A 26482-nucleotide genomic window follows, 5' to 3' on the forward strand; every position below is an offset into this window, starting at 1 on the left:
CCAATTTTCTAAGTAAATACATTTCTAAAGATGCTATTAACTTGAAATTCTTACCAGATGTTGGTAAAAGCCAATCCAAATCAGCACTAGATGTCTATAAAATATTACAATTTTTACTCACTCATATATAGTTCCATTAATTCCACAGCACTTTACAGACATCAGCGTTGCTGTCCCCATTGGGTTCACAATCTAATTTCCCTATCATTATATCTTTGGAGTGTGGGAGGAAACCAGAGTAAACGGAGGAAACATACAATGTCCTTGTAGATGTTGTCATTGGTGGGATTTAAACCCATAACCCCAGCGCTGCAAAGCAACAGTGCTAACCACTGAGCCACCACACTGCCCACAAACTATGTGTAATAATGAGAAATGAAAAAGGGAAAAAGCTTTTAAACTTTCTTACTGAAATTTAATGAATACTTGTACAAAAGCCTTTGCTGGTGATGGCAGCTTCAAGATCCCCCCGTATGGAGAAACTAGTTGCATGCATTGCTCAGGTGTGATTATAACCCATTCTTCCACATAAACATTCTTCAAATCCTGAAGGTCTCGTGTGCTCCTATGAACTCTGAGCATTAGTTCCTTCCATAAATGTTCTATTGGTTCAGGCCAGGTGATTGGCTGGGTCATTCTAGCAGCTTTATTTTCTTTATCTGAAACAAATTGAGAGTTTGCTTGACTGTGTGTTTGATATCAGTATCTTGCTGAAAAGTCCACCCTCGTTTCATCTTCATCATCCTGGTACAAGGCAGCAGGTTTTTATCATGAATCTGATGGTACATTCATTCTTCCTTTAATCATATGAAGTTTGCCACTATCGTATGCTGAAAACAGCCCCACACCATGAAGTTCCCACCTCCCAACTTCACTGGAAGTATGGTGTTTTTGAGGTGATATGCAGTGCCTTTTGGACTCCAACCATTGTGCAAATTATGGAATCGAAATAAATAAATTTTGGTCTCATCTGACCTGACTATATCTCCCAGTATTTCACTTTCTTGTCTAAATGTTGTTGAGCAAACTTTAAATGCGCTTCCACATGCCTTTTTTTAGCAATGGAGTCTTTCGTGGTGAGCGTAAATACAGGCCATGGAGGATGAATGCATTAATTATTGTTTTCTTTAAAACAATTGTACTTGCTGATTCCAGGTCTTTCTATACCTCTCCCCAGGTAGGCCTTGGCTCTTGGACAACTCTTCTGATTTTTCGTTTCACTGTTTTGTTTGAAATTATAGTAGAAGCACCAGATCGTGGCCAGTTTACAACAAAATTATGTTCCTTCTATTTCTGGATTATGTCACCAACAGTACTCATTGGAACTTTCAGTAGTTTAGAAATTCTTCTGTAACTGATACCATTAGTATGTTTTGCAATAATAAGCTTGCGCACGTCTTGAGGCAGCTCAATGGTTTTATCCATCAGGAGATCTTTCTTGTGTGCAGCTAGGTAATGAGACACCTTTTTATAGTCCATCAGTTGAACCAGTGGCAGCATTGCTTTCTAATTACTGATAGATTTCTGCTGGTGTCATGACATACCATGGCTTTTTGCACCTCTGTTTCTTCATGTGTTAAATACTTTTTCCCTGTGGAACCTGTCAGCAGGATTGTGCACAGTAACCTTCACACAGTGTCAGATCAGCGCCGTTTTAATGATTAAAATGTTACCTTGGTTGATGAAATCCATCTTGTTGTTGTTTTTTAATCGTGATTTTCAGTTTTTAGTTAATGACATGCCCGTGCTGCAGGGCAGCCTGTGGAGGGGTTATGTTATGTTATGCTCTGATTAGGTATTCATAGTACAGGCTGGTGACAGGTCACTGATCCCTCAAAAAAAAAAAAACCTGTCTGCAGGCAGGTGCCAGCCGTGGACCTGCGCTGCAGCATGATCGCATGTTTAGTGTCCTAGTAATAACTGTTCTTGATGTTATTGAGCAAGTTTTAAAAAAAAAATCAATTTGAAGATGCCGTCCATCGCACCTGTACAGTAGCAGCTATTGGTGTGTATAGAGATCTGATAGCTGTCATTGCGCAAACGTCGGCGGCACCATCTTGCTGGAGACAAAAAATTTCCTCCTCGAACATGGCACCACCCACGCCTGCACAGTAGCAGCTCTCTCTGGCGCCATGTTCAAATGTTTTATTTTTTTTTACATTTTACACTTGCTCAATAACATCAAGAACAATGTCCCACCGGGGGTTTCAGTCATGTTACCGATGTCCCACTAGATAACCCAGACCATGAGGTCTTTGTGCATGGCTCACGGTATGGCGTAGATGGCCAGTTCTACACCAAATATGCTGTTTTTGCCTTCCATGAAACCATAAAAACAGAACCGCTGCCCCCACACATGTATGCCCAGGAAGCTGGACTCCGTACCCTAGAAGAAGCCTGCAGACATGGTAAAGACCAAACTGCCACCATTTATACAGACAGCCGCTATGCTTTCACAACTATAGACCTTTATGGAGAGATTGATCATTCCTCGCAACAGCAGTTAAGCCTATTGTGGAGATCAGACTGAACTAAAGGAATCCATCTTGTCTTCTTCCTGAGAAATCTCGCTTACAACAAGATACATTTCTGCTGACTTGACATTTCCTTTTATGGAAGTAATCATGTGTGCATTCCTTCTTTCAATAGCAGCCTTTCATTCACCTTCCAGATGATGTAACTTTCTACTGATAAAGACTGGTATAGATTGTTTATGTAAGAGATAGTGAAATATGAGCGCTTGTGCGCATGTCTGTAAAAGAATAATTCTTTTCTATATAAAGGGAGGGCAAAGCCCAGAGAGAGAGATGTGCTCCTGGGCTTCCCCTGTATATGATCACACAATACCTTGTTTGCGTGTCATTTACTCAGGATCCCTACCTCTAGTAAGCCAGGGACTGAGAAGGACTTAACATTTCTTTGGCGCACCGAACAGGGACCCGAGATGAGAGTATTTGCTCGAGATTCACCTGCAGATACGGACAATGGAGATCTGGGATAATGGACGGCAAATGAACTGAAAAACCTGGCCAGGTAAGAGACATTATTAGTTCTCTTTTATCTGCCTTGTATTGTCCGAAAGATCTCTATGAGCCGTGTCACGCTGGGTTAGTCTAGTAGTGAGTAGATACCTATAAAACTCGGGTTACTATATTGTATAGATTTATGAGTCCTGTCCCTGGCAGTGTGTGAACAGTGTGAAGGTTGTGGTATGTTGTGAAAGAAGAGCAAAAGTGCGTAGAAAAATAAGCCGAAATAGTTGGGGTATAAGCCTTATACACGGAAGTCAGCCTAACTGGGTCATGTGGTTGCGTCCTTTCGGGGAGACCTCCGCCCATGCTTGACTCTCATTTAAGTGCTTAACCTCCTTCATTTCTGGATAAGGTTTGATAGAATGAGCCCAGGACGCGGGTCCATGAGCCTGGGACAAGTATGCTAACTGACACAGAAAGTTTTGTGATCTGTATGGTGTTGCTGGGTCTGTTTGCGTGCATAATAGCACTTAAGTACATTCTGCACATTAGAAAGAATGGAGCAGATCAGCCCTTCAATATTTTAGCTCCCTAGGAGAGAAGGCAACGAGACATCACCTAGGATAAGTGATTGTCCAAACGTCACCTGGGGTAGAAATAGCTAATATTGAAAAAAAATAAAAAAAGAAAAATGGGAAATAAACAGACAAAAACTGTCTTAGGACAAGTGGAAGCAGCAGATATCATACAGGAAAGATGTGGGAAGACAGTCAGAAGTCAGATTAGAAGGGTAAGAGAAAAATTGGGAATTTCAGAAGCACTTATGTTCAGTACAGAATGGGAAAAACTGAGTAAAGAACGAGGTGGAATTATCAAAGACAATGGGTGGGAAGAAATCATACACTGTATGATAGAGGTCTCAAAAACAGCTAAAGAGGAGAATTGGAAGTATGATCCAGACACTTCCAAATGGATTATGGGGAAGGGAAAAAGTTGTGACATAATCCCACCACCTTACCTAGATCCAAAAGCCCAATCATTTGTACCATCTGGAGGAGCAGAAGGAGGAAAACAATTTCCAGCCTTGTATCCCAATCTTGGTGGGGTAGGAGGATGGGTATGTTCACACTGCGGACAACAAAATCCAGATTGGAGAAATGATTGCCTAGTCTGTGGTACACCTAGACATGGCGCTGTACTTGCCCCTGTTAGGGTAGTACCAAGACCCTTTAGGGAACCTGGTGCTGACGGGGTAATGGGAACTAGATATCACCAGACCCGACAGTATTTTCCTTGGTCCCCTGCTGAAGGTATGTCCCTCCTGCATAATGCGCCTGATCCCACTCAATATCCCATCCGATTTGCACAATACATACAACAAATCATGCAGACTCATGCTGGGGTCTGGGCGGACGGGGAAGAATTATGTAGAATGAAAATGTCCCCCGGACTTTTTCAGGAATTATTGACACACCTACAGCCCAATAGACCAGTGGCAGAAGGGGGTGCCTTACAGACAGAAGCATCAGGTACCCAGTTCACAGAGGCATTAATAATTTTCATGAGAGAAAAACAGAGGGAAAGGGGATCTACGGGTGTGATTATGCAGAAATTTGGGCAAAGTATTGAAGAATATAGTCAAGAATTAGAAAATAGCTTTAGGGATGAAGGATTGGATTTGACTGATGCTTCAGTAAGGAGACTTTTTACAAAACAATTAATAGAGGGGCTAGATCCGAAAATCAGAGAAAAATTTAAATCCTCTACTCCAGATTGGAGAACAATTGAACAACCAAATATTGTGAAACAACGATGTTTAGGAATAGTCATGGATATGAGAGAGAATCGTAAGCCTGTTAGAATAGCACAAGCTAATACAGGAGGAAGAGTGAGACACAACTTTCCTTGCCACTACTGTAAAAAGCCAGGTCATTTCCAAAGAGAGTGCAGGAAGAAGTTGGCAGATATAAAGTCAGGCAAATTTGTTCCCAGAAATAACCCTCCCCAAACGGACAACCAGCAGAAATCTACCATCATAGATGGTCCCATACCAGATTCAGATTGACTCGATGTGTTACAAACTTCCCTACCAGCTAGAAGACCTATGATACAGGTGAATGTGGGGGGGAGAGAGATTCCATTTTTGATAGATACAGGTGCAACTTCCTCAATTTTGAATCAAGATTTTCTTCCGAATCCGGAAGATATTTCAGAACAAACAACTTTTGCTGAGGGTTATGATGGGGTAATTCGAACACTGCCATATACTGTGCCCCTAGAGGTCTCATTAGGACCTAAATGTTTTGCATCCAGATTTTTGTATGCCAGAGGTGCCCCAACATGTTTGTTAGGAACTGATGTCCTAAAGAAATTAGAAGCTAACATCAATTTTAGGGAAGATGGCACAGTTATACTGACTATCCCTGATGATGCAGAAACATTAGAACAATATGTTAGAATTCAGGCTTTTGAGGATTATGCTGAAGAAAAAGAGTACACCACAGATCTAGACCTCTCAATGGTCCCAGAAACACTGTGGGCACAGGGTGACACCGATGTGGGACTATTGCATATCTCTCCTGTAAAACTATCTGTGCAACCAGGAACTGTTCTCCCACAGCTCAGACAATACCCTGTGAGTGCCCAGCAGGAACTAGCGATTACAAAACAGATAGAGGGATATAAAGAGAAAGGAGTTTTGGTAGAGATACAATCACCTGCTAACACTCCTCTGTATCCAGTCAAAAAGAGAACTCTTGATAAGAGTTCTATGCCCAAATATCGTATGGTACATGATTTAAGAGAAATAAACAAAGTTCTAGATCCAATCACCCCAGTTGTACCCAATCCTCATACGTTACTATCACAGATACCAGCCAGTTCTCAAGTATTTACTGTAATAGATCTTTCAAATGCATTTTTCTCGGTTCCTTTACACCAAGATAGTTGGCATTTGTTTGCATTTACATTTAAGGGCAAACAGTTGGCGTGGACACGCCTTCCACAGGGAATGATACACTCCCCTACTCTTTATTCAAATGCCCTACAAACAGTCCTTCAGAGGTTTGAACCCGAACCACAGGTAGTAATTTTGCAGTATGTGGATGACCTACTACTTTGCTGCCCAGATCTAGAAACTGCAGAAAGGTCCACTGTGAGTTTACTATGTTTTTTAGAAAAAGAAGGGTGTAAAGTGAATAGACAAAAGCTACAAGTTTGTCAGACCAAAGTGGTCTTTCTAGGTCATTGCATTTCTCAAGGTAAAAAGCATCTTACACCACAAAGAACTGAAGCAATAAGACAGATGAATGAGCCTAGAAATCATAAACAGCTACGAGCATTTTTAGGAATAGTGTCTCATTGTAGACAATGGATTATACATGCCAGTCAACTAATGCAACCACTGTATGACTGTGTAAAAAGTGAACCTTATTTGTTGACAAAAGAAGGTCAGATTTCGTTCCAACAATTAAAAGATGCCCTTGTTTCAGCTCCAGCGTTAGGGCTACCAGACTACACCAAACCGTTTCAGCTTATGGCTGCAGAAGTTGATTCCCATGCTACAGGAGTTCTTACCCAGAAGCATGCAGGGAAACAAAGACCAATTGCATATCTTTCAGCAAGGTTAGATCCCGTAGCTAGAGCAGCGCCAACCTGTGTACGTGTAGTTGTTGCTGTCTCACTATTGTTGGACAAAGCATCAGAAATTGTTCTAGAGTATCCACTCACAGTTCAAACTACACATGATGTTTATGGGATATTAAACCAGGTCCAACCAAAACACATTTCCATGGCCAGACATTTGCGGCTACAGTGTTCTTTGTTGCTCCCCTCTACTATCACATTTGCTAGGCTTCAGACTCTCAATATAGCTACACTGCTACCTCTCGAGTCTGAAGGGGGGAATAAGGACACTGATCCACACGCAAATTTTTTCCCTACAGACACACATGATTGTACAGAGCTCATTTTACAAGAAACGGTAGGCTTACCCAATGTATCCGAAACACCACTTCAAAATCCAGATTTAGAGCTGTTTATAGATGGTAGTAGGTTTGCAGATGACACAGGTAACTTCCATACAGGGTATGCAGTTGTGTCAGAATCTGAAACTCTCAAAGCAGAACCACTTCCACCGAAACAGTCTGCACAAGAAGCAGAACTAACAGCATTGATTGAAGCTCTTAAAATAGCTGAGAACCAGACAGCTAATATATACACTGATTCTAGGTATGCACATGGTATTGTGTTTGATTTTGGAGTAATCTGGAGAGCTAGAGGTTACATGACAGCGTCAGGACAACCTGTAAAACATGCTTCTCTGATCAAACAGATCTTAGAGGCTGCACAAGAAACAAAAGAAGTAGCAGTAATCAAGGTAGCTGCACATGTGAGACTCGACACTAGGGAATCTAGGGGAAATGATAGGGCTGATAAAGCAGCCAAAGCAGCAGCTGTCAAACCCTTACAACAGGTTCATACTGTAAACTCCACAGAAAATACTGAAGATAGACTGAGACAAGCACAGGAAGATGCAGGAGAAGAGGAGAGGGACAGGTGGAAAAAGGAAGGGGCAGAAGAACAAGCGGGAATTTGGAAGAAAGATGGACTAATATGTCTACCTAGAGCCTGGTATCCGATTGTAGTTGGTGGACTGCACCACCCTACTCATGTGTCTGCAAATGCAATGACACTACTGGCAAAGCAAGTCTGGTTGGCTCCAGGTTTTGGCAACTATGCAAGAGACTATTGTGCTGCATGCGCTATATGCCTGGCACATAATCCCGGACAGACAACAAAGACCCCTATGAAGCACCACGTCCGACCTCTCTACCCGTTTCAGCGATTACAAATAGACTTTATCCAGCTGCCAAAAAGTAATGGGTATGAGTATGTGTTGGTATGTGTGGACATGTTCTCGGGGTGGCCAGAGGCCTATCCAGTTCGGAAGGCTTCAGCTAAAAACACTGCTGTAAAGCTAGTTGCCGAACTGATACCCCGTTACGGTCTCCCTGAAGTGATCGAGTCAGATAGGGGTACTCATTTCACTGGAGAAATATTTCAAAATGTACTGAAAATGTTGGGTGTTGAAAGTCAGTTACACACTCCGTACCATCCTCAAAGTTCTGGTAAGGTGGAACGCATGAATGGAACTTTAAAATTAAAAATACAGAAAGCCATGGCTGAAACAGGAAAGCCTTGGACAGAATGCCTTCCACTGGCCCTTTACTCAATACGCAATACCCCAAGGGGTAAGACTAAACTGTCTCCATATGAAATTTTGTTTGGCAGGACTGCCAATTTAGGATGTTATTTTCCACAGCAACTTGTGTTAAATATTGAGTCATTGACTTCTTATGTGCAAAATCTTCAGAAACAATTAACTAAGGTGCATGCACAAGTTTTTGCTTCCCTTCCAGATCCTGACAACACAGAAGGAAGTCACAAGTTGGAACCAGGTGATCAAGTCTATGTAAAAAGACACACCAGAAAGGCTCTAGAACCAAGGTTTGACGGACCCTTCCAAGTCCTGTTGACAACACCTACATCAGTCAAGCTTGAAGGAAAGGCATCATGGATACATGCAAGCCATTGCAAGAAAAGCAGTATAAACTCATGATATTGATGTTAATAATGATAACCTCAACGGAGGCGTGGGATAGACTGAATTCTCTAGCCCCTTTGAACAATAGATTCGTACAACATCATAGAAAATTAGTGCATGACTTGTTAAACAATACACAAACCCTGACAGATTGTTGGATCTGTACCCATTCGCCGGTATCAGCCACAAGTATACCTTTTCTAGCAGTTCCCGTATTAGCAGAAGAAATATTCGCTTGGCCTAATTGTTCAGACAACCTGGCCAACAACCAAATTGGTAATGCTAGGCTGTGGAATACTACAATCGCCATACCAATTGTGGGATGGGTAGAATTTCCTTGGTGGCAGGGTAATCTCTCAGGGAGTAACACACATCTACAATATTTAGCATTTAGGGGAGGAAAATGGGTACCTAGAAATAAGACTGGATTAACTAATTTAGGACAGGTCCCCACAGAAAATCTACAGCTTAGTTTCAGTACAACCGTCCCCCCCTCTGATGCTTTCAAACCTGTAGTATTGGAAAGATACATACATAATAGAAAATGGAAACATTCTAAATTGTTCCCCCAAGGTGATGCAAACAGTTGTACAAGTAAGCTGGGGAACCTGGTTTGTAATGAATCCAATGAGTATATCAAAGGAATGCCTGTATGTGGGAATCCCGCAGCCGGGTACTGTAGCCCCTTGGGACAAAAACCCTCTTGGTGTATGCTTCAGAATGTATCTAGATTTGTGGACTTGGCTCACAGATTGGTATTGCAGCACTCAGCTCTATGGGATCTGCCTGAAGGTACATTTTGGATATGCGGAGAAGGAGCATATAAATGGCTTCCCGTAGGTATAAAGGGTACTTGTACATTAGGAAGCCTAACCCCGGCTACATTCATAATTTCAAATAAACAAGTGAATATGCAAGCCGTGCCCAAGCACACACTGTATAAAAGAGCTGCAGATAACTCACCACGTCCCTCGGGGAGGCCACATATAGTACAAATGGGAATTCCTAACAAAATTGCTAGTACCATTTTTATTTATCCTATGTTAACACAGATGTGGGATAAATTAGTTAGAGCCACGGATTATCTAGATGATCAGATCTGGGATATATTGGATATACTAAACACTAGTATAGCTGTACAGAATCAGCTTATAATAGTCACTAACCAACATACCCTGGTATTGGATTACATAACTGCCTCACAAGGGGGTATGTGTCAAATCATCGGACCCACCTGCTGTCATTATATAGACCCGAATAGTACTATGAGTATGACATTTAAATTAAAGGACGTACAACGACTCAGAGATCAGTATGACAAAGACAATGACCAGAATAAGGATAGCTGGTGGTCAGATACCTTTTCTTTTCTTAACCCAGCCAACTGGTTCAGAGGAATCGGTGGGTGGGTTGCTGGGATTATGCAGAGCATAATACATATAGTTATGATTATTGTAGTCATATACGTACTATTCCAGATTGTGCTCAAGAGTATCTCAGTATGCACAGATAAACTTTGTGTAATAGATGCAAGAGTATAAAGTTTTTTTTCCTTCTTCTCTTATGTTATCCTTTGCTAATACTGATTATTGCGCTTATTTTGCTATCCCTTTGTAATATCTGTACTTATTGCAAAACAAAGAAAAGGTTGCGAGAGTTAAACGGAAGAATTAATACTAGATTTGATTCTCTTATTGAATACAAGCATGTACATGTGTAATACCAAATAAAGGCTTTGTCTTTGGCCCTGTGGTAATAAAATAAATAAAAGAAAATGTCAAAGGGGGGAATTGTGGAGATCAGACTGAACTAAAGGAATCCATCTTGTCTTCTTCCTGAGAAATCTCGCTTACAACAAGATACATTTCTGCTGACTTGACATTTCCTTTTATGGAAGTAATCATGTGTGCATTCCTTCTTTCAATAGCAGCCTTTCATTCACCTTCCAGATGATGTAACTTTCTACTGATAAAGACTGGTATAGATTGTTTATGTAAGAGATAGTGAAATATGAGCGCTTGTGCGCATGTCTGTAAAAGAATAATTCTTTTCTATATAAAGGGAGGGCAAAGCCCAGAGAGAGAGATGTGCTCCTGGGCTTCCCCTGTATATGATCACACAATACCTTGTTTGCGTGTCATTTACTCAGGATCCCTACCTCTAGTAAGCCAGGGACTGAGAAGGACTTAACACCTATCAAGAATGATAAATCTGTCCAATGCCAGTTGAAGGCCCTACTTTTACCCGAGAAAGTTGCCTTAGTGAAAGTCAAAGGCCATGCAAAGGACGACTCATCTACAGCAAAAGACAATCACATGGCTTACCAGGCTGCAAATTCTGCTGCTTACCAACCAAGAGACAACCCTGCTTGGGTGGCAGCTGCACAAGTGGCCTCCACCACGGACCCACCTGTGACCTTCTCCAGAAGCTACAACAGGCTGGCGTTGAAGAATTTGCCGGATGGCAAGAGAAGGGAGCTGTGCCATCACCAGAAAGACTGGAGCAAGTGGGGACAAAGTTTGCCTATCCTGACAGACCTCGTTCACCTGCATTGGTATGCTCCTGACTTCAGTGTCAGTGCAGCCAAACACCTGACTTGTGCACTCAACAACGTGGGACGCACCACCAAGATGTCGCACAGCAAGGTCCCTGTACCCAATTCCAGCACCTCCAGAAAGACTACATTAAACTTCCTAAGACTTGTGTGTTTTGACCTCTTCTCAGCATGGACAGAGGCATACACCAGAAGATGACCATCATTGATTGTGAATACTTCACACTAGACCTTGGAAATCAAGGTCCCAGAGTCTGGAGGATGAGTGGAGAGGCACACAATTCAAGCTGCTTGAGGTCTAGTGTGAAGCTTCCACAATCAGTGATGACTTGGGGAAGATTGTCAAGAGGAAGATGAGAGATACCAGACCCAACAATGCAGATGAGCTGAAGGCTGCTATTAAAGCAACATGGGCTTCCATAACTCCTCAGCAGTGCCACAGCCTAATCGCCTCCATGTCACGCCACATTGATGCAGTAATTGATGCCAAAGGAGACCTGACCATGTATTGAGTGCATTTATTGAACATACATTTCAGTAGGCCAACATTTCAGATTTAAAAATAATTTTTTCAAGCTGGTGTTATAAATTATTCTAATTTACTGAAATAATGACGTTTGACTTTTCATTGGCTGTAAGACATAATCATCAACATTAACAGAATTAAACACTTGAAATAGATCACTCGGTTTGTAATGACTATATAATATGAGTTTCACTTTTTGTATTGAAGAACTGAAATAAATTAACTTTTTGATGATATTCTAATTTTGTGAGATGCACCTGTATCTACTGTATGTGGTATATATATATATATATATATATATATCTAATATATAAAGCTGAATGTGTGTGTGTATGTGTGTGTGTATGTATGTCCGGGATTGGCATCTGCACCGTCGCAGTTACAGCCACAAAATTTTGCACAGTCACACATCTGGACCCCGAGAGCGTCATAGGCTATGTTGTGAGGCGAAATTTTAACCCCGCGCGTTCCAATTCACCAAACAATTTTGCCCCTATCTACATAATGGGGAAAAAAGTGAAAGGAAAAGTGTTGGAGGCGTCGCAGCTACAGCCACAAAATTTTGCACAGTCACACGTCTGGACGCCGAGAGCGTCAAAGGCTATGTTGTGAGGTGAAATTTTAACCCCGCGCTTTCCAATTCACCAAACAATTTTGCCCCTATCTACATAATGGGGAAAAGTGAAAGGAAAAGTGTTGGAGGCAAATTGACAGCTGCCAGATGTGAACAAGGGGGACTTAAAGAATGAGAGCGATGGCGCCAAAGAGTATATACCGTACAGTTGCTAAAGTGGGGCCCCGACATGGGATACTCACCACACAGGGATATGAACACACACACAAAATGCGCCACACACTACCACGTGCTTGAACACATATACCACCCTCAGCACACATTTCACCACACATACACCAACCTCGCCACATAAAAGTCGAAACACAAAAGTCGCTGCTCAAAACTCGCCACGCGCAAAACTCGCCACATGCAAAAACTAGGCTCACGCAAAACTCGCCACAAGTGCAAAACTCACCTCATGGAAAACTCGCCACACGCAAAACTTGCACAGGCGGAAAAATTGCCATATGCACAAAAGTTGCAACACATGCAAAAGTTGCCTCACACAAAACTTGCACATACTCAAAAGGCACCACACATAAAACTCGCCATGCGCAAAACTCGCCATGCGCAAAACTTGCTGCACACAACTTGCTACACTAACCTGTCACATGCAACTCGACACACAAAACTCATCTCACAAAAGTCGCTACATGCATGTCGCCACACACAACTCAACACACAACTTGACCAACGAAACTCGCCCTAAAACACACACACAAGTCTGGTATTATCCTTCAAAAATAAAAATCTGATTAATAAGCAGACAAACTACAATAGCAAAAAATGTACCATATAGGAAATACGGCAGCTGTCAGTCACATGACCTGTCTATTATGTGTATGTGTGAACTAATATATACTGCCAGGGGGAGGGCTTCCTGTTGGCTGGGGATTTATCAGGCTGCCAATTTAGCTTACAAATACTGAGGTAAAAATACTGAGCAAATAACGTGTGAACGAGGTCTAATACAGGAGATGACACACAGGTATGTACTATATACAGGGGAGATGACACACAGATATATACTATATACAGGAGAGATGACATACAGGTATATACAGGAGGAGATGACACACAGGTATATACTATATACAGGAGCAGATGAAATACAGGTATATACTATATACAGGAGGAGATGGCATACAGGTATATGCTATATATAGAAGATGACATACAGGTATATACTATATACAGGAGGAGATGACACACAGATATATACTATATACAGGGGAGATGACACACAGGTATATACTATATACAGGAGGAGATAACATACAGGTATATACTATATATAGAAGGAGATGACATACAGGTATATACCATATATAGGAGGAGATGACATACAGGTATATACTATATACAGGGGAGATGACACACAGCAGGTATATACTATATACAGGGGAGATGACATACAGGTATATACTATATACAGGAGATGACATACAGGTGTATACTATATATAAGGGAGATGACAAACATGTATATACTGAGGTGAAAATGAGAGGTGTGAGGTGAAAATGAAAAGGTGTGAGTGCAAAATGAGAGGAGTGAGGGAAAATAGTGGAGTGATCAGAAAATGACAGGTGTGAGGTCGAAATGACAAGTGTTAGGGGGGAATGAGAGGAGTGAGGGAGAAAATGAGAGGTGTGAGGGAGAAAATGAGAGATGTGAGGGGGAAAATGAAAGATGTGATTGGGAAAATGAGAGGCGTGATGGGAAAATAAGAGAAGTGAGGTGCTATAACTAACCACAGATATTTACTATGCCCAGGCAACGCCGGGCTCTTCAGCTAGTATATATATATATATACACATTAGATGGCAGCCCGATTCTAATGAATCGGGTATTCTAGAATATGTATTTAGTTTATTTATGAAGATTTTAGAATAATACATTGAATACACAGGATTCGGCCGGCCGTGACCAATTAGCGAAGCGTGGTTCAAATCCCGAGCCAATTCGCGGCCGGACTGCGCCTGTCGCTGATTGTTCGCGGCCGGCCACATAGTATATAGCACAGCCACATAGTATATAACAGCCGACTAAGTAAATAGCACAGCCCACGTAGTATATTGCACAGCCACGTAGTATATAGCACAGCCCACGGAGTGTATAACAGCCCACATAGCATATAATACAGCCACGTAGTTTATAACAGCCCACGTAGCATATAACACAGCTCACGTAGTATATAACAGCCCACGCACGCAGTATATAACACAGCCCACGTAGTGTATAACACAGCCCACATAGTATATAGCACAGCCCACGTAGTATATAGCACAGCCACGTAATGTATTGCACAGCCCACGTAGTATATTGTATTGCACAGCCCACGTAGTATATTGCACAGCCCACGCAGTATATTGTACAGGCCACGTAGTATATTGCACAGCTCAAGTAGTATACTGCACAGTCCACGTAGTATATTGCACAGCTCACGTTGTATATTGCACAGCCCACGTAGTATATTGCACAGCTCACGTAGTATATTGCACAGCCCACATAGTATATTGCACAGCCCACATAGTATATTGCACAGCCCACGTAGTATATTGAACAGCCCACACAGTATATTGCACAGGCCACGTAGTATATTGCACAGTCCACGTAGTATATTGCACAGCTCACGTAGTATATTGCACCGCTCACATAGTATATTGCACAGCCCACGTAGTATATTGCACAGCCCACGCAGTATATTGCACAGCCCACGTAGTATATAGCAATGTGGGCATCATATCCCTGTTAAAAAAAAAAAAAAAATAGTTATATAGTCACCTTCCGGAGCCCCTGGATCCAGGCGAAGAATTTACCGATGCTCCTCGCGCGCTCCGGTCTCAAGAGTGCATTGCGGTCTCGAGAGATGATGACGTAGCAGTCTCGCGAGCCCGCTATGTCATCATCTCGCGAGACTGCAATGCATGGAGCGGTCACCAGGGCGTCACGAGGAGCGGAAAGGCCTGTTCTAGATCCGAGGGGCCGACGGATGGTGAGTATATAACTATTTTTTTTTTTTAATTATTTTTAGCATTAGATCTTTTTACTATTGATGCTGCATAGGCAGCATCAATAGTAAAAAATTGGTCACACAGGGTTAATAGCAGCGTTAACGGAGTGCGTTACACTTTGTGATTTTACTGTACGCTGCACATGAATTGTCAGCTTTTCTTCTATATATATATATATATATATATATATATATATATATATATATACATACATACATACATAGTATATACTGTATATATATATATATATATATATATATATATGTATTTTAATGAATATTTCCTTTGAAAACAATGTGTAAATGACAGAGTTCCTGTGTGTAAAAGCTCATGTTAAAATCGCATTGCAATTGGATAGCAATCTCACTGCATTCGGATGTAAATCGGATGCTAGGTGTGAAAATCGCATTGCACTCGCATGACCCTCGTCCGTTTTTTCAGTCCTGATAGCGGAACGTTTTCTTTTCACACATATGGGTATGAGCCCTAATCAGTATAAAGGCGCTGACCTGACACCATTTCTAGGGTACTGTGCACAATTTTGCTGACAGGTTCACTTTAACACAGTTTATTTTATGGACATCTATGGTTTGATTTCTTTGCCTGTGTGCATTGGATGGGTTGCTACAGACATCTGGTGAGAATGTCATGCCAATAGTACTTTTAGAAATATATTCAGTTAGAAAATTGGTGACGTGTTCAATACTTATTCCACTCACTGTAATCAATAGACAAAGGTACACCCAGATAGTTGTCGGCGCTTCCGTCACAAGATTCTCGTGGATATCAAATATAGTCATTTATTTTGGAGTAACGAGATAAAACAACGTTACAGGATGTTGGAGTCGAAACGCGTTGTTTTATCCTATAACTTCTAAATAAATTACTATATTTGATATTCAGGAGAATCTTGTGACGTAAGCGCAGACAACTATCTGGGTGTTCATTTGTCTATTGATTGCTTTTACCACGGTTTTCTGAAGCCTTCCGTGAGGCCAGCTAGTCGAGCTGCAGTCCGCCTCCATGGGATTCCTGTGGGATCCTGTTTATGCCTCATTTCGCCTGTTTATGGTGAGTGCAACCCTATCTTTTAGGGTCAGTTGGATCCGCTCACTGTAAGTGAGACAAGTGAATCCCAATCAACTACATCATACATAATAAACTTGTAAAAAAAAAAGGAGACATAGAACAAAAAACATGTTACATGCCCAACAAAAATGTATGTTCAGGGGAGAACTCCAATACTAATCTGGAGTTGCAATCATTCATGGTGGACCGTTGGTGCACCTATGTGTTCTGAAAAGAAAATTTGAGAAACTATTAGCACCCCCCCACCATTTCAGAAGCGATTGTGCAGTCATCCGAATTCCTTAGGATCGAAAACATTACGTAATTTATGAAGTGATGACTCCATCAAACCAGGGCTTGAGCCATGCCAATACATCTCCTGAAGGTGTGAATAAGGCTATGTGCACACGTTCAGGATTTCTTGCACAATTTCCTAAGCAAAACCAGACATTTTCTGCAAGAAATCCGCATGCTTTTTTGCGAGTTTTTGACGCGTTTTTTACCGGAGCTTCCCAATGCATTAAATAGCGGGAAAAATGCGAAAAATCCGCAAAATTTATGAACATGCTGCGTTTTTTACTGCAATGCATTTTTTTCACGGAAAAAAAAAACGCATCATGTGCACAAAAATTGCAGAATGCATTCTAAATGATGGGATGCATAATGTATGCATTTTTTATGCGTTTTTATAGCAAAAAAACGCAAACAGCCTAAATGTATATTACAGCCATGCACAGCTTAGAGATATATCATGGACAGGTGTAGTGTTTTTTAATAGTTTATCGCAATTCTGTTTGAAGTTAGTCAGTTTTAAAATGAATTGAAAGCTCAAAAATATAAAGGGAAACTTTTTATACAGAAAATTACACTTGGCCTCACTGCACATTTAATGTTGTTGATCATAAAAGTAAAATTTCGCCAGAAAGACTGGACCTGGTCTTGTAGGGACCATATGAGAACATTCAGCAGCACCGAAGGGAGACAAGGTAGATTCATCCAATAAGGTATCAGGGTTCTAGGAAGCCAACAAAATCATTACACTCAGCTTCTTCTTAAAGGCCCATCATATTTTTCTTCTAGTGATTGTCTAACTTGTCAGCACATTCAACATACGCTGTCATTTGGATTTGTAGTTTACAGATCTGGACATATAACGGTCAGCGCCTTCTAATCCCAGAGGGTAGATGGATCCTCTAGGTTTTAAATTCTACAGAAAAGGGCTTTCAATGTGCAAAGTAATTTAAACATTTTTTTTTTTTGGTGGGGGGGGGGGTGGATGTTGTGATCTGGAGGCAAGGAGGTAATCACATGATTGTGATACGGCCTGACTACACAACCGATATAGCAGCCACAGCCGGTGACTGAGAGGAATCTGTGAATTCTCTGAATTTAGTGTTTACTACTCACCTGGGTAGTCATATGTAGGAATCTCCTCTTTACACCACTCATCACCCCTCGCATATGTCTCTGTAGTATTAATATGGGTCACATCTTCACCCTGAAAAAAATATTGCAAAAGTCACAGACAGATGGAGAAGTCACATCTATGATCAGCTCTGATCCTGCCATCTCCTCCGTTCTCATTACACAAGTATAAAACATATAATACTGGTGGATAAAACAAGACTGAACAAAAGACCTTCACAGCCGTCTACATCTACACATCATAGGGGAGATCTCATGACACCTTCTCTTCATCTACCTGAGGATCCTGAGGAACATTGGGATCTTCTTGTTTACAGTCCTGTGGAAGAAGAGGACGGGGACATCTCTCTGGTGTTGTCCTCTTACTGGATAGAACTGGAGGAAACACATACAGGAACTAAATTCATTCTTTACATACAGATAATTATAGGCCATGTGTATTTAGTCCTGTCTATTACCTGGTGATGTGAGGGGCTGGGGAACCTCCATCATGATGTCCTTGTACAAATCTTTGTGTCCTTCTAAATACTCCCACTCCTCCATGGAGAAATAGACAGCGACATCCTGACACCTTAATGGAACCTGACACATACAATGATACCGTCATCCCCCTATCCCTTCATAGCATTATTGTATAATGTCCCAGCATTCCCAGCGTTGTCACCTCTCCAGTCAGCAGCTGAATCATCATGTAGATGAGTTCTAGGATCTTCTGGTCATTGATGTCCTCATGCATTTGATGGTGAGGCAGATGCCCCGTGTCTGGCCTCAGGGGTCTTCCCCATTCCTCAGACACAGGATCCTGACCGCGCTTGCTAGAGGTCTTCTTCATTACTGTGTAATCCTAGTTATGGAAAGACACATTAATAAAGATAAGAATGATGTAATGTGGCGCCATCAGAGTCTCTCACCTGTCCAGTAAGCCGGAAGAGGATTTCTATGGTGAGTTGTAATAGCCTCTTCTCCATTTTGTTATTGTCCATGTCCATTCTTGATGGGTGAATCAGAAAAGTTCTCGAAATATAGAAGATCTCCACTGAGAAGATCCAAAATCGTACGAACCTGAATGTGAAGAAGATAAGTCAATATACTGTGGGGAAAAAAAGTATTTAGTCAGCCACCAATTGTGCAAGTTCTCCCACTTAAAAACATGAGAGGCCTGTAATTGACATCATAGGTAGATCAAAACTATGAGAGTCAAAATGGGAAAACAAACCCAGAAAATCACCTTGTCTGATTTGGCAAGATTTATTTTGCAAATTGTGGTGGAAAATAAGTATTTGGTCACCTAAAAACATGCAAGATTTTTGGCTCTCACAGACCTGTAACTTCTTCTTTAAGAGGCTGAACTTGTTATCAGTATAAAAGACACCTGTCCACAACCTCAGTCACACTCCAAACTCCACTATGGTGAAGACCAAAGAGCTGTCGAAGGACACTAGAAACAAAATTGTAGCCCAGCACCAGGCTGGGAAGACTGAATCTGCAATAGGTAAGAAGCTTGATGTGATGAAATCAACTGTGGGAGCAGTAATAAGAAACTGGAAGACATACAAGAGCACTGATAATCTCCCTTGATCTGGGGCTCCATGCAAGATCTCACCCCGTGGGGTCAAAATGATCACAAGAACGGAGAGGAAAAATTCCAGAACCACATGGGGGGACCTAGTGAATGACCTACATAGAGCTGGGACCACTGTAACAAAGGCTACCATCAGTAACACACAACACCGCCAGGGACTTAGATCCTGCAGTGCCATACATCTCCCCTGCTTAAGCCAGTACATGTCCAGGACCGTCTGAAGTTTGCTAGAGAGCATTTGGATTATCCAGAAGAGTATTAGGAGAATGTCATATGGTCTGATGAAACCAAAGTAGAACTGTTTGGTAGAAACAAAACCCATCGTTATTGGAGGAGACAGAATGCTGAGTTGCATCCAAAGAACACCATACCTACTGTGAAGCATGGGGGTGGTAACATCGTGCTTTGGGGCTGTTTCTCTGCAAAGGGACCAGGACGACTGAACTGTGTACATGAATGAATGAATTGGGCCATGTATCGCGAGATTTTGAGTGCAAACCTCCTTCCATCAGCAAGGGCACTGTATAGTACACTTTCTATGCCAAATGGTTAAAAAAAAAGAAAAACTCTTTTATTGTACATTGTACATGTATGTTGCAGTGGTGTTATGGGCACGGCCACAATGCTAACCCTGCCAGTTTGATGTCAAAAGCAACCATGGCATCTAGGAAAGTTGTTAGAGTTATTGAGCTCCCTTGTACCTCTCATTTCCCCTCCTCAACTACTCTATTGTGGGGGCTGCTGGGTTACAAAGGTACCGAAATGCCTAATAATGGTGTCTGAGCTTGCAATGTACGAAGGTCTATTAGGTCGGGCCAGAGGCAGCATCCAAAAGGTTACCTTCTAATGCCCCCATACACAGTAGTCTAAAGTTGCATGAAAGCACTGATTTTGGGGGTTTGGGTGTAATAATGTACATGGGGGGCCTCCCGACAGATGATGTCAGGGCAGAGAAGGATCTGGCTTCCTGAATTTCAGAGGCTAATCTGTTTGTTCTTCCTGTAGATAATCGTCCACTAGTGGAGTCTGGAGGCGACTCTCTCATACAGACCACAGGAAAGCTGGAATATTTGTGTGTATGGGGGAGTCGGGAGAGAAGCCGTCTGCCAAGTGACCATTCAGCCAATATATAATCTCACATGTATTTGGCTGTTAGTATTACACTGACAGGCAGTGATGATACATGGCACTACAGTAGTACAGTGCATCACCGGAGCCATCAGAGGCTTGTATGCTGTATGATCATACTAAAAGTTTTAAGAGAAGTACAGGCAGCACAGTGGCTCAGTGGATAGCACTGCAGCCTTGCAGCGCAGGGGTCCTGGGTTCAAATCCCACCAAGGACAACATCTGCAAGGAGTTTGTATGTTCTCCCCGTTTTTGAGTGGGTTTCCTCCCACATTCCAAAAAAAACATACTGATAGGGATTCTAGATTGTGAGCCCCATCGGGACAGCGATAATAATGTTTGCAAACTATAAAGCGCTGCGGAATATGTTTACCCTATATAAAAAAAAGAAAGAGAAAAATAAACATCACAGTTTTAGAAAGAGAACATTCTCCTTCTTGATGAAGACATTGAGAAGTCATCTTCTATATATCTGAGGTAAATGAAAAGAGCCTCCATTATTTTAGGAGACATATAGAGAAGATAGCCTCCTCCATTATATCCAAAGCGCACAGAGAGGGGGAGTCCTGTGTTCCCCATCAACACATCAAAATATACCGCCATGACAGCCGGGGCCTAACAATAGAGTCCTATAATGATGTCATTATAATTCTAAGGCAAAAACAAACAAAATAAAATACAGCTACATTCACTACAAATATAGAATGTCTCCATTACATGTACAGCTCATACTGCAGATACAGCCCCTCATACATCTATAGCACTGGCCCGGATCCACAATTCCAGATTTAGGAAAATGATCCAAGGGGTCAATGCTGTGTCCCGGGTCATCGGTATTCTCCCTTTTCTCACCATGGAAACAACAAGAACCCTCACTGTTACCCTGATCCACTCCCATCTGGACTACTGTAATGCTCTATTAATTGACTTCTCCCTCACTCGACTTTCCCCTCTTCATTCCATCCTTAATGCAGCAGCCAGGTTCATCTGTAAGGAGGTGGTCGGTCTCCTCAGTTGCGCCCTCTCCTTCTGCCGTGTGGCCCCCGTGCACTTCATATGTTAGGTACCTGTATGTTTTATGTGTCATTATGCAGTATTTGTATTGTAATGTAATGTTTGCATTGTTCCTGATGTAATATGCTGTGCTGTGTTTGCCCTTTAACCTTGTGCTATGTCAGTATGTATTACTGCTGTTAGATCAAGGAAAGCAATAGTTAAACTGGTGGTCTGAGCCAGCAGCAGAGAGGCTGGACTTGCAGCCACAAGTGGAGAGGAAGCTCAGAACTGCCTGGGACGTTGGCCAGGTCAGACTTGTATGACAGACGAGGCACTGCCAGACCCCCCGGATGGGAGAGGTCTGTTACCCCGGACTCAAAGGACTCCAGGAACTCAAGAGGGGTCCCAAGGACCAAAGAACTGAAGATCACAACACGGGCAATAAGACTCTGGAAGGGCTCCAGCTTCTGAAGGGGTAATCCCGGCGTGTGGACTACTGTCTGTGTCTGCTGCAGCTGCTGTGGGTGTAGCTGCAAAGCATGTCAGGGAGAGATCAGGAATCCAGTGCTGTTATTCTACTCCATTCCTGTTTATTAAAAGTTATTTTTTTCCCTGTTGGAGAACAGCTGTCTGGATTGCTGAGACTAGAACAGAGAAGGTAACTTTTTTTGGAGAAAGGTTGAATCTATCCCAGATTGCATGTACAAGGGGCCAGGGTGTCTACAGATTGTGTTTATTGGGTGAGCTCGGTCCGGACTACCACCCCGGTGCCCCTTGTTAGGCTGCTGTCACACTAGCAGTATTTGGTCAGTATTTTACATCAGTATTTGTAAGCCAAAACCAGGAGGGGAACAATTAGAGGAAAAGTATAATAGAAACATATGCACCACTTCTGCATTTATCACCCACTCCTGGTTTTGGCTACAAATACCGATGTAAAATACTGACCAAATACTGCTAGTGTGACGGCAGCCTTTCACGTCTGTCTGGCTAATCGGTACTGGGACGCGTCCGCTCTGTGCCACTGGCTACCCATACATTACAGCAGAGGTGGAGAACCTCAGGCCCCAGGGCCATTTACGGCCTTCGATGACCTTTTATCAGGCCCACAAGCAGATTCTCAGGGGCCGCATTTGAAAGATTTGGGGCATGCAATGAAAGATTACATCCTGACTCCAGTGCCAGAGTCAGGATGTACTTTGTGGGCGGAGTTTGTATGGCCCCCGAAGGATTGTAAAGAGAGGTCAGAAGCCTCTCTTTGATGCGGGCTCCGGCGGTGAGCCCGCACCAAAGCCGGGACATGTCAGCTGTTTTGAACAGCTGACATGTGCCCGTAATAGGCGCGAGCAGAATCGCGATCTGCCCGCGCCTATGAACTAGTTAAATGCCGCTGTCAAAGGCAGACAGCGGCATTTAACTACCGCATCCGGCCGGGCGGCCGGAAATAACGTCATCGCCGACCCCCGTCACATGATCGGAGATCGGCGATGCTTCTCCATTGTAACCATAGAGGTCCTTGAGACCTCTATGGTTGCTGATCGCAGGTAGCTGTGAGCGCCACCCTGTGGTCGGCGCTCACAGCACACCTGCAATTTTGCTACATAGCAGCGAACAGCAGATCGCTGCTATGTAGCAGAGCCGATCGCGTTGTGCCTGCTTCTAGCCTCCCATGAAGGCTATTGAAGCATGGCAAAAGTAAAAAAAAAAAGTTAAAAAAATGTGAAAAAAATAAAAAAAATATAAAAGTTTAAATGACCCCCCTTTCGCCCCAATCAAAATAAATCAATAAAAAAAAAAATCAAATCTACACATATTTGGTATCGCCGCACTCAGAATCGCCCACTCTATCAATTAAAAAAAAGCATTAACCTGATCGCTAAACAGCGTAGCGAGAAAAAATTAGAAACGCCAGAATTACGTTTTTTTGGTCGCCGCGACATTGCATTAAAATGCAATAATGGGCGATCAAAAGAACGTATCTGCACCAAAATGCTATCATTAAAAACGTCATCTCGGCACACAAAAAATAAGCCCTGAACCGACCCCAGATCATGAAAAATGGAGACGCTACGAGTATCAGAAAATGGCACAATTTTTTTTTTTTTTTTAGCAAAGTTTGGAATTTTTTTTCACCACTTAGGTAAAAAATAACTTAGTCATGTTAGGTGTCTATGAACTCGTAATGACCTAGAGAATCATAATGTCAGGTCAGTTTTAGCATTTAGTGAACCGAGCAAAAAAGCCAAACAAAAAACAAATGTGGGATTGCACTTTTTTTGCAATTTCACCACACTTGGAATTTTTTTCCCGTTTTCTAGTACACGACATGCTAAAACCAATGAGGTTGTTCAAAAGTACAGCTTGTCCCGCAAAAAATAAGCCCTCACATGGCCAAATTGACGGAAAAATAAAAAAGTTATGGCTCTGGGAAGGAGGGGAGTGAAAAACGAACACGGAAAAACTAAAAATCCCAAGGTCATGAAGGGGTTAATTATTGTATTATCCTTAAAGGGAACCTGTCACCCCGAAAATCACGGGTGAGGTAAGCCCACCGGCATCAGGGGCTTATCTGCAGCATTCTGTAATGCTGTAGATAAGCCCCCGATGTTACCTGAAAGAGGAGAAAAAGACGTTATACTATACTCACCCAGGGGCGGTCCCGCTGCTGGTCCGGTCAAACGGGCGTCTCTGGTGCGCTGCGGCGCCTCCCATCTTCATTACAAGACGTCCTCTTCTGATCTTCAGCCACGGCTCCGGCGCAGGCGTACTTTGCTCTGCCCTCTTGAGGGCAGAGGATAGTACTGCAGTGCGCAGGCGCCAGAAAGGTCAGAGGCCCGGCGCCTGCACACTGCAGTACTTTGTCTGCACTCAACAGGGCAGAGCAAAGTACGCCTGCGCCGGAGCCGTGGCTGAAGATCAGAAGAGGACGTCTTGTGATGAAGATGGGAGGCGCCGCAGCGGACCGGAGACGCCCATCCGACCGGACCGCAGCGGGACCGCCCCTGGGTGAGTATAATATAACGTCTTTTTCTCCTCTTTCAGGTAACATCGGGGGCTTATCTACAGCATTACAGAATGCTGCAGATAAGCCCCTGATGCCGGTGGGCTTACCTCACCCGCGATTTTCGGGGTGACAGGTTCCCTTTAACGTTGCTACTTATGACTTGTATGTGAACTGTTGAATTGTAAAGCGCTGCGGAATATGTTGGCGCTATATAAATAAAGATTATTATTATTTATTATCTGCATCAGGAATAGGGGAACATGGTGATATAGTGGGGCGGCAACTTGTAGTGTCATAATGTATGTGTGGGGAAGATGGTACTGTAGGAATATTATACTGTATGTTGGGACCAGAATGGGGCCCTGTACTATGAGAACAATACGTTTCCTCACTTCTTGTCTTCCACAGTGGCAACAAAAACCCCAAAAGAGTCTCAGTGCTGAAGGGGTTAATGTCCCCCGCGCTCAGTAATGGGGAATCTCCAGCACCTACCTCCACCTGCAGAGCCGCACTCCACATATATGGCTGCTCTGTGCGCACAGGACCTGTGATGAGGTCACAGGAGGGGAGGAGTCAGGGGTCACATGATCAGGGGCCTCTGCTATCTGGAGTGAAGACACTACATGGAAACTTCTCCTCAGTCAGTGACATTCCCGCCATTATTCCCCCTCACTACTGGCACAATTACCCCGCGCCGCCTTTTCTGCACAGTGTTATGTGTGGACTGTAACGTGTGATTTCTCTAGAGACAAATAGACCCCACACATGAGGGAATTATCACCAGTTACCGGACGTCTACTATATGGCGACATATGATTGTGCTATCGACGTCACACCAGGAGCTAAAATGCTGAAATCTCATTTGTTTAACCCTTTTACCCCCGAGGGTGGTTTGCACTTTAACGACCAGGACAATTTTTACAATTCTGACCACTCTCAATTTATGAGGTAATAATTCTGAAAACGCTTCAACGGATTTCGGTGATTCTGAGACTGTTTATTCGTGACATATTGTACTTCATGTTAGTGGTAAAATTTCTTTGATATGACTTGTGATTATTTGTAAAAAAAAATGGCGAAAATTTAAATAATAGCACACTTTTCAAACTTTGAATTCTTTTGCCCTTAAAATAGAGATTGTCATGCAAAACAGTTAATAAGTAACATTTCCCACATGTCTACTTTACATCACCACATATTTGAAACAATATTTTTTTTTTAGGACGTTATAAGGGTTAAAAGTTGACCAGCGATTTTTCATTTTTCCAACAAAATTTACAAAACCATTTCTTTAGGGACCACATCACATTTGAAGTGACTTTGAGGGATCTACATGACAGAAAATACCCAAAAGCGACACCATTCTAAAAACTGCACCCCTCAAGCTGATCAAAACCACATTCAAGAAGTTTATTAACCCTTCACAGCAATTAATGGAATGTAAAAGGAAAAAAATGATCATTTAACTTTTTTCACTAAACTGATACCTTAGACCCCATGTTTTTATTTTCACAAAGGTAGCAGGAAAAATTGGATGATAAAAGTTGTGCAATTTATGCTGAGTACACCGATACTCCATATGTGGGAGAAAACCATTGTTTGTGTGCACAGCAGAGCTCGGAAAGGAAGTATCGCCATTTGACTTTTTCAACGCAAAACTCGCTGGAATTGAGATCGGACGCCATGTCGCATTTGGAGAGCCCCTGATGTGCCTAAACAGTGGAACCCCCCCACAAGTGACACCATTTTGGAAACTAGAACCCCTAAGGAACTTATTTAGTTGTGTGGTGAGCACATTGAACCCCCAATTGATTCAGAAAAGTTTATAACGTAAAGCCGTGAAAATAAAAAAATCTGGAGGCTGAAAAATGAAGAAAGGTTGGATCCTCTTCCTGTCAGTAGCAAGGAAAATGTATGCCTCCACTGAATAACGTTTTTGGGACGAGCGGGGCGACATTTTTTTTTTATGTATGTGGTGTTTGTGTCAGTACT

At 42.4% G+C, this 26482-nt stretch overlaps 1 protein-coding gene and 1 pseudogene across 1 annotated transcript; both read right to left on the bottom strand.

The window, feature by feature from the left end:
* The window catches only part of LOC138666521 (zinc finger protein 268-like), a 171996-nt pseudogene that overhangs the window by 12177 nt on the left and 133337 nt on the right, over positions 1-26482 (bottom strand).
* LOC138663714 (oocyte zinc finger protein XlCOF8.4-like) lies at positions 66-25010 on the bottom strand. Its single transcript, XM_069750028.1, has 7 exons — positions 24983-25010; positions 18692-18842; positions 18445-18624; positions 18239-18362; positions 18058-18155; positions 17763-17853; positions 66-659 (listed from the first exon to the last, which is right to left on the bottom strand). The coding sequence occupies exons 2-7, from the start codon at positions 18767-18769 to the stop codon at positions 406-408; spliced, it is 825 nt and encodes a 274-aa protein (XP_069606129.1). The 5' UTR covers positions 18770-18842; positions 24983-25010; the 3' UTR covers positions 66-405.

This window comes from Ranitomeya imitator, chromosome 2 (assembly GCF_032444005.1).
Source record: "Ranitomeya imitator isolate aRanImi1 chromosome 2, aRanImi1.pri, whole genome shotgun sequence".
Classification (NCBI taxonomy): domain Eukaryota; kingdom Metazoa; phylum Chordata; class Amphibia; order Anura; family Dendrobatidae; genus Ranitomeya; species Ranitomeya imitator.

Excerpts from the sequence above, each read along its gene's own strand:
- LOC138663714 (XM_069750028.1), bottom strand. The coding sequence starts at position 18,769 with ATGGACATGGACAATAACAAAATGGAGAAGAGGCTATTACAACTCACC. Across the intron at positions 18,625-18,691 it reads TCTTCCGGCTTACTGGACAG|GATTACACAGTAATGAAGAA; the intron begins GTGAGAGACTCT and ends TTCCATAACTAG. Across the intron at positions 17,854-18,057 it reads ATGTTCCTCAGGATCCTCAG|GGTGAAGATGTGACCCATAT; the intron begins GTAGATGAAGAG and ends TATTTTTTTCAG.